General features: G+C 67.5%; 1 protein-coding gene across 1 annotated transcript; it reads right to left on the reverse strand.

Moving 5' to 3' along the window:
* Positions 1-1,418: 1,418 nt before the first annotated feature.
* On the reverse strand, positions 1,419-6,710 carry HRG_11301 (AAA domain-containing protein; the record flags this gene model as incomplete). Its single annotated transcript, XM_044869771.1, has 11 exons — positions 1,419-1,682; positions 1,757-2,305; positions 2,364-2,495; positions 2,563-2,853; positions 2,895-3,162; positions 3,210-3,623; positions 3,696-3,790; positions 3,990-4,784; positions 4,873-5,011; positions 5,064-5,698; positions 5,769-6,710. 11 exons carry the CDS (start codon positions 6,708-6,710, stop codon positions 1,419-1,421), a joined length of 4,524 nt encoding a protein of 1,507 aa, XP_044715033.1.
* Between the last annotated feature and the right edge of the window lie 1,052 nt (positions 6,711-7,762).

The following is a 7,762-nucleotide window of genomic DNA, read 5'->3' on the forward strand; positions in this document are numbered from 1 at the left end:
CCCCTTTACCTGCACAGGCAAGGTCGCTGGCCTGCTCCGGCATGACGTTATGCTCTACCCCCCGGGCTCTTACCGGGACAACGTCTTTATCGTCGTCCCAGATTCCTGGACTTTTCTCGACAAGGCCGCCGCCGCCGTCACCACGATGGCACCGCTTCTCTCTACGCCACAGAGGCAACAAGCTTCCTCCGCTTCCGCGGCCTTCCAGGACATGCGCGCTGCCTCTTTGTCTTTGATCACCCCTGGCACCCTCCCGCCCAGTCCTCCACCTTTGGCTTCGGCTTCGCCCTCGACCGGCCACCTTACGCCGCCCGGGAAACGATATTGCCCTGAGCCTGCCGATACGGCGACGAAGCGACCGTGTCTGCTGCATAAGGCCCCGGTGATCTCGTCTTCCCCTAAGCCCGCCTCCTCTGCCACCCAGTCGTTCTCTGTTTCGGCTGCCTCCGCCGCTCATGAGCCGGACAACCCTAAACCGGGTCCTGACCTACGGGACTCTTCCCTCGATTCCATTGTCGCCCATGGCTTGGGCTCGCCGGCCCGTCCCCTTCGAAACCGCCACCTATGCCTTGAGGAACGAGGAACGAGTGACGAAAGGTTCTTAGGGTGCCTTGAGGAACGAGGAACGAGTGACGAAAGGTTCTTAGGGTTCCTCCCCGGGGAGAAAAAAAATTCGCCATGCCTTGAGGAACGAGTGAGGAACGAGGAACGAGTGAGGAACGAGGAACGAGTGAGGAACGAGGAACGAGTGAGGAACGAGGAACGAGTGAGGAACGAGGAACGAGTGACGAAAGGTTCTTAGGGTTCCTCCCCGGGGAGAAAAAAAATTCGCCATCGATTTCCCCCCCGCAAATGCCGCCCTCTGATTCGCTGGCGTTCTCGCTTTTGATTCGTCGGTTGTTCTTTTCTCGCTTTTGATTCGTCGATGTTCTCGCTTTTCATTCGTTAATAAATAAAAATAAATAATGCCCTGCCCCCTTGCTGCCCCTTTTAGTTCCAGCTGCGCAGTTCGCTTCCAACGCCTCCGTAGACCATACGCCGCCGCAGACCACATAGAGGAAGGTGCCCAAGCCGGCCCGGCTTCTAACCCCGCCATAGACCACACGCCTCCACAGACCACCCCCTTCGCCCGTCCTCCTGGCCCTTAACCTACACTCCTTTTACGTCGGAAGTGTGGAAAATGCAGGGCGCCTGCGTTACCTGCGGAGCCAGTCGGCCGCCTCCTGTGTTGTCTGCCTGCTAAGCTCCTCTAGCCGGGCCTGCGCTGCCGTCATCTCCTCAGGCACCCGGTTCCCCACTAGGTCCCGCTCCGCACCTCTGATACGAGCATGATGCCGTCGAGCGTCGGGCACCGCGACAGCTGCACGTATAGGCTATACGGGTCGCACGACGACGGCACCGCCCTCCCTCGACCGTCGTCATCCTCGCCCCCGCAGCTCCAGCGCCACGCGCTCTAGCGTCCCGCCCTGCACCTTATAGTCGGTGCAGGCGAAGGCCGCGGCGCACGGCAGGCCCCTCCGGCTGACGTCGTTGCGCTGCCATGGCCGCTTCCGCTGCGCTGTGATCTTGACGCTGATGGGCGTTAGCAGGATCGTCCCGGCAGGCATCCCGACGAAGTGGAAGTCCTTGGTCGTCTCCGAGGCCAGCACGATGCCCGCCGGCGGCCCGAAGTGCATGATGAGCTCCGCCGAGACGCGGTGGCCGGGAAGGCGCGGTCGGGGATGACGTCCACCGCCGTGTACCCGGCCCCGTTCACAAGCTTCAGCCCCTGGTGCGTGTTCTGGTTCACGACGACCGGCATGCCTGGCACGAAGAGGAAGACGGCCGGCACCGGGGTCGCGCTGTCGTCGCCCTGGCCTAGCATTAGCACCGCCTCCTCTTCCGTCGGCACGCCGTCCCTCCACTTATGCTCGGAGAGGAAGACGCGCGCCGCCGTCCGCCGCCTCTCCCGGAACGCGAGCGCCGCCTCTAGGTTGAGGTTCCAGCGGTTCCGGTTGAGCGGCGTCACCACCGTCAGGCCCGTCTCCCACGGGATCCGCCTGCCCGGCCGGTAGCATCTCGAGTTGAGCAGCTCTAGGTCCGACCGGTCCTGCTCGCCCCGGCGGATCCGCCCGAGCAGCCGCCGCAGCTCCGGGTCGCCGGCGGCCCGCATCTGCTCGTCTAGCATGACGACCGTCGTGAAGCGCCGCCACAGCGCGTGCGCCTTGTCGTGCTGCCGCCGCTGCTCGGCCGCGAACGCCCCGTCCTCGTCCCACGCCACCGCCGCGCTCGGCAGCAGGATCGACCGTTCCTGCACCGGCCGGAACTGGTGGAAGTCGCCGCAGAGGATCACTACCGGGATGCCGCCGAAGTCCCGCGCCGACCCCCCGCAGCCGGCAGAGCTGCTCGTTGGCGGCGTGCAGCGTCCGCGCCCCGAGCATGCTGACCTCGTCGATCACCAGCACCTCCTTCTCCTGCCAGTCCATCCGCGACCGGCCGTCGACGAAGCGCTCGCCCTGGCCCGCCAGCCGTACGCCGTCAATGTCCCCTCGTCGCCCCTCCCGCCCGGCCGCCCTGGCCGACCGTAAGGCCGCAGGCCGAGTGCAGCGTGATGCCGTTGATCCGCGCTGCCGCCGTCCCCGACGTCGCCGTAACCAGTACCCGGCTCGATAGGTCCCTCCGGGCGAGCAGCTCGACGAGCGCCTCGATGACGCGCGACTTGCCGGTGCCGCCCTCGCCGCCGATGAATAGGCAGAGCTGGCCACCACCGTCGCCGCCTGCGTCGTCGCCCTGCCGGATTCGGTCGAGTTGCCGGCACACGATTAGGAGGGCGATGGCCTGCTTCTCGTTGAGCGTGAGCTGGCCCGCCAGCTCCTGCCGGCGGCGACGAACGAGCTCGACGGGCCGAGCCGCACGCGCATCCCCGCCGCCGTGCCTGCGTCTGCGTCGCCGTCGGCCGCCGTTACGTCGATGTCGTCCTCGCCGAAGCCCCCCATCACCCCGCGAAGGGCCGCGCCGCGGTCGGCCCCGACGCCCGCCGCCGCCCCGCCGCCCTGGATGCCCTGGATCGCCCGCTCCCGCTCCCGCGCCGCGCTCCTCTGCTGCGACTTGATGGCCCGCACCTCTTCTTGCCGCGGCAGTGCCGCCCCGACAGCGCCGAGCCCGGTAGGTTCACCCGCCTGCCTGCCCTCTCGTCCGCCACCACCGTCGCCGCGAGCTCGGCCGCCGACCCGAGCGCCGACTGCTGGAACCGGCAGAGCTGCTGCGTCATCGCTAGCAGCTCTGTTGACTGCGCCGTGACTTGTCCCGCGCTGGCGGCGTTCGGGACGACGTCGATGAGCCGAGCCGCGTCGCCCGCCCCGCCGGCGCGGTATGCCTCCTCGCCCCCTTCGGCCGCCCCCCTGCCTTCGTCGTCGGCCTGCGGCGCCGTCATACCGCCCTCCTCGGCCGTGGCGGCCCACTGCTTGGCGTCGCGCTTCGCGTCCTCCGCCGACCGCCGGAGGAGCTGCACGTTGTCTGCGAGCCGCGCGACCCTCGGCGCCAGCGACTCCCGCGCCCGTGCCCAGATGTTGTTAATGTCGCCTGCCTCCTCGCCGAGGAAGGACTCCCACGGCACGAATAGGGCCAGGTGCTGCACCGCCGCCCTAGATGCTGTTAGCCGATGCCCCTAGCTGCTCTGCCTTCCTCTTAGGCGCCCCCCGTCTTATAGTACGCACCTCCGGTGGCACGACTCGTCGTCTTCCTCGCTGAACTCCTTGCTGAGGTATCCGTCGACGCATACAGTCGCCCCGCAACCCGGCCGCCTAAGCGCCTGCACCCAGCCCTTCCCCGACGCCCAGCTCTCCGCGAAGGGTACCTCACCCCAGCCCGCCATACCGTCGGCGCCGCTGCCGTTTTGCTTTAACCTTACAAGCGATGCGTAGTCATAAAGGCAGAGGCCCGCAGGAGCTCGCCCCGGTGCCGGTAGGCCTCGATGAGAGGATCCTCAGGCCAGCCTCCTCGACGACGACCGTCTCGTCCGGCGCGTCGCCCGTCGCCTCGGCGCCGCTCGCCCGTCGGAGGTGCCGCCACCGGCGGAAGACGGCCCAGTAGAGCTGGTTTGCGTTTATATACGCCCACGCTGAGCCGCTGCTAAACTCCGCCGGGTACCCTAGGAGGTGCGCGATCACCTCGACCTGCGACAGCGGCCGCTCCGTAAAGACTCGATTCGCCGCCTTAAGCAGGAACGTTCTCGTCTTATTCCCCCCTACGGGGTCCGCCGCCGTCGCTACCCCTTCGGCCCCGCCCTCCCGGCCGGCGTCGCGGTCGGCGCCACTTCTGTTGCCCTCTCCCGTCGGCTCTAGCACAGGAAGGAACTCGGCCGCGGCGGCCACACGCTTCCACACGGGGTCCTCTACCTTCGTCGCATAGTTAGTAATATAGTAGATTAGGGCCATGGTCTTGCGCTGCGTCGCGATGAACGAGATGTCGTGGTTGTGTCGTAGCCCCACTGCCATCGCCCTGTTCCACCGGTTCACCATGCTATGCGTCCGCCGGATCTCGAGCACCCCGTCCGCCGTCAGCGCCGTCCTCTCCACCAACCTCCACGGCGCCTTAAACCGGCAGAGGTCCCCTTCCGCGCCCCCGCCGAGCGAGTATTTTACGCAGGTCGCGCTATGCGTATGGATCTGCGTCGCGCCCGCGCAGAAGTTGGCCTCCTCGTCGAAGGTGTCCGTGAAGCGCGCGACGTCGTCGAGCCGCGACGACATGTGCGCCGTGGCCGACCGCTCCGCCTGCATGGCACAGTAACCTTCTGCGTCTAGCTCCTGCGGCCTCGGTTCAGCTTAGGCCCCTCAGCCTGCCCCAGATAGGGGGCATCGGGGGGGGGGGTTTGTGTTAAGGCGGCCGCCTTACCTCAGAGAAGACGCTATCTACGTAGCGGACGATGCGCTCCCGGTACGCCGCCTGCTCCTCCGCGTCCGGGCCGGCGAGCGCGTCGCCAATGCCCGCGTTGCCCCAGCCAGAGGAGCCCGTGGATGTGGAGGGCGCCTCGCTCGTTGGTCTCTACCGCCCCGTAGTATGCGCCGACGTGGCCGAACACCGACTCCTCCCCGACGTTGACGTAGTGCTCGAAGAAGAGCGTCATCTCCCGGTGGAAGAAGACGGCCGAGCTCATCGGGTCCGATATGGCCAGCCGCGTCCGCTTATACGCGGTCCCTAGGTCACTTAGGAAGGCCTCGGCCTCGTCGGGGTCGCGGCCGCGGTGCGCCGCTAGCCGTAACTTTACTAGGTTCGTAATGTCGTTCGGGTTCAGCGTGAACCAGATAGCCGGCACCCCGTACCTAACGATGAGGGATAGTATCTTCTTCCGCATACTAAGGCGGCTCTCCCTCGACATTGGCTGCCGGTAGCCGAACACGGAGAGGGACCGGAGGAGCTCTTTTACCCCGTCGTCGCTAGTCTTACCTGTGGCCTCGAGCTCGGCCCTGGCCGCCTCGAGCCTCTGCGCCGTTAACGACTTTAGTAGGCCCTCGACCCTTGCGAAGTTCTTCCTCGCTACGCCTAGCATGCTGGCCTGGCGGTTCTTAGACCGCACGCCCATGTTAAAGACAAGGAAGGCGAAGATAGGGTGCGTCGCGAACCGGCCGCCGTGACGCCGCAGCACGACGTCGGCCCATGCCTGGAGCTTCATGTTCCGCGTCGACATAAGGCCCTCTGCAACCCGCTCCGCCTGGGCGCCCTGGTTCCCGACGCTAGGGCCCGCGCTCTCTCCGCGGCGTCCTCGTCGGCGAGCCTCGGCCCGCCTAAGCCAATGGGAACAGGGTCGGAAAGGCCTTTGCAAAGAAGGAGGCGTCCGCCGAGTCGGCGAAATCCTCGCCGCGTCGCACCTGTATGTACGGCTCGCCGTCGCCGCCGTCGCCCGCCGCCCCTCTGGCCGCCGTCCCTACCCACGTCCTCGGGCTGGCGCGCGCTCCCTCGGGCCCGACCGCGTCGCGGGCGAAGCGAATCTTCTCGGCGTCGGCCACATCTGGCGCCCCATCTAACGGGAACATGCCGGAAGACGTTACCTCATTGATTACGTCCCCGTCCTCTTCGGGCCTAGCGCCGTCCCTGTCGTCGTCCTCGCACGTGAGCCCGACGTCGCGGCTCCCCTCGGCGGGGTCCTGGCCCTGCCTTAGCATCGCGAGGACCTCCTCGATCTCGGCCGCGCCTCCGTCGTCCATGGCCCGCTCCGACGGCGGCACCACCTGCGCCGTCTGCGTCCTCTCCCGCGCCGACGGCTCGTTTCGCTCCAGCCGCTCGCACACCACCGGCGGCACCGTGCGGCGGCGCCCCCAGCTGGCTATCTCCGCCGCGTCGATCTCGACCTCGCCGTAGAGCGGGTTGTTCTCCTTGAGCCAGGCCAGCGCCCTCTCGACCGCCGACCGCCTTACCGACAGCAGGCCTGATAGGTCCCGCGGCCCGGGCCTCTCAGCGCCCTGCCACGAGACGTGGATCTCGTCCATGACCCGGACCAGCGGGTGCGGGAGCACCTTGGCAGCCAGGCCCTGCACGTCGTTCGGGAACACCGTGATATGGCCCTTGACGTGCCTCGGGTACCTCACGCTCTGCCTCTGGCCGCCGGGGATGCTATACTTCGTCACGAAGCCGTAGCACGAGTTGAGCGAGATGAGCTTCTCCTCGACCGGCGTGAGGTCCTTTAGCTCGTCGGGGTACGCGTGCTCGCAGCCGAGCCGCCCATGGAGGTGCATGGCCGGCGACGCCCCCCCTCAGCTCCCCCTTGGCCCGCTTCCGGTAGCATAGCGTGCAGGTCGCGATCGGCAGCGTGCCAGCGTCGTGGAACGCCCGGTAGAACTTCCGCACCGTCCTCACCTGCCTCTCGCGCGGCACCGGCGCACACCACGTCTGCTCGTGAGCCAGCCTCTCGCCCGCCTCGAACTCCTCGTCGAGGTGCCGCAGCGCGCTGGCTAGGTCCTCGGCCTGCAGCTCCCTTGGTCTCGGCACCCTTTCACCGACCCGGGCGCGTTTCCGCTCGGCCTGCCCACTACTAAGATGGCGTTTCCTCTTCTGCTCTTCCCTCGCCTGCCGTCTTATCGCCGATCTACCTGCGTCCGGTTAGCCATCACCGCTACACGCCTTTACCTCGCTCTACGACCGTACCTGCCGAGGCGCTATCTCTGCCGCCAACAAGCAGCCCGGCTGCGGCCGGAGTTGTGGCGGGGATCTCGGCCCTGCTGGCCGGCCGGGACTGGATGGCTCGCGGCGAGTGCTGGCTTCCGATCGAGACTACGGCCGAGCTAGTCCCGCTTGACGGCGGCGAAGGGCCGGCGGCCCTCCAAGTCGGTTGTGGCCGAATATCCCGCGGAACGTCCGAACTTCTCGTCGGCGGCGGCGAGGCCCGGCGGCCTCCACCGTCGGCAGAGGCCGGATTTCCCTCGGTGCGCGCTGGCTTTTCCTGAGGCCGAGACGGCGCTAGGCCCGCCTTGCGGCAGCCGGCGCCCTGCCGCCGTCGGTGTCGACAGAGCCTGGATATCCCGCGGCGCGTCCGAACTTCTCGTCGGCGGCGAAGGGCCGGCGGCCCTCCATGTCGGCTGTGGCCGAATGTCCCGCGGAACGTCCGAACTTCTCGTCGGCGGCGGCGAAGGACCGGCGGCCTCTACTGTCGGCAGAGGCCGGATTTCTCTTGGTGCGCGCTGGCTTTTCCCTGAGGCCGAGACGGCGCTGGGCACGCCTTGCGGCAGCCAGTGCCCTGCCGCCCTCGGTGTCGGCGGCAGCCAAGTTGCCGCCGCGCTTGGTGTCGGCC

Source organism: Hirsutella rhossiliensis, assembly GCF_020360975.1.
Source record: "Hirsutella rhossiliensis strain HR02 chromosome Unknown scaffold00020, whole genome shotgun sequence".
In the NCBI taxonomy this organism is placed as follows: domain Eukaryota; kingdom Fungi; phylum Ascomycota; class Sordariomycetes; order Hypocreales; family Ophiocordycipitaceae; genus Hirsutella; species Hirsutella rhossiliensis.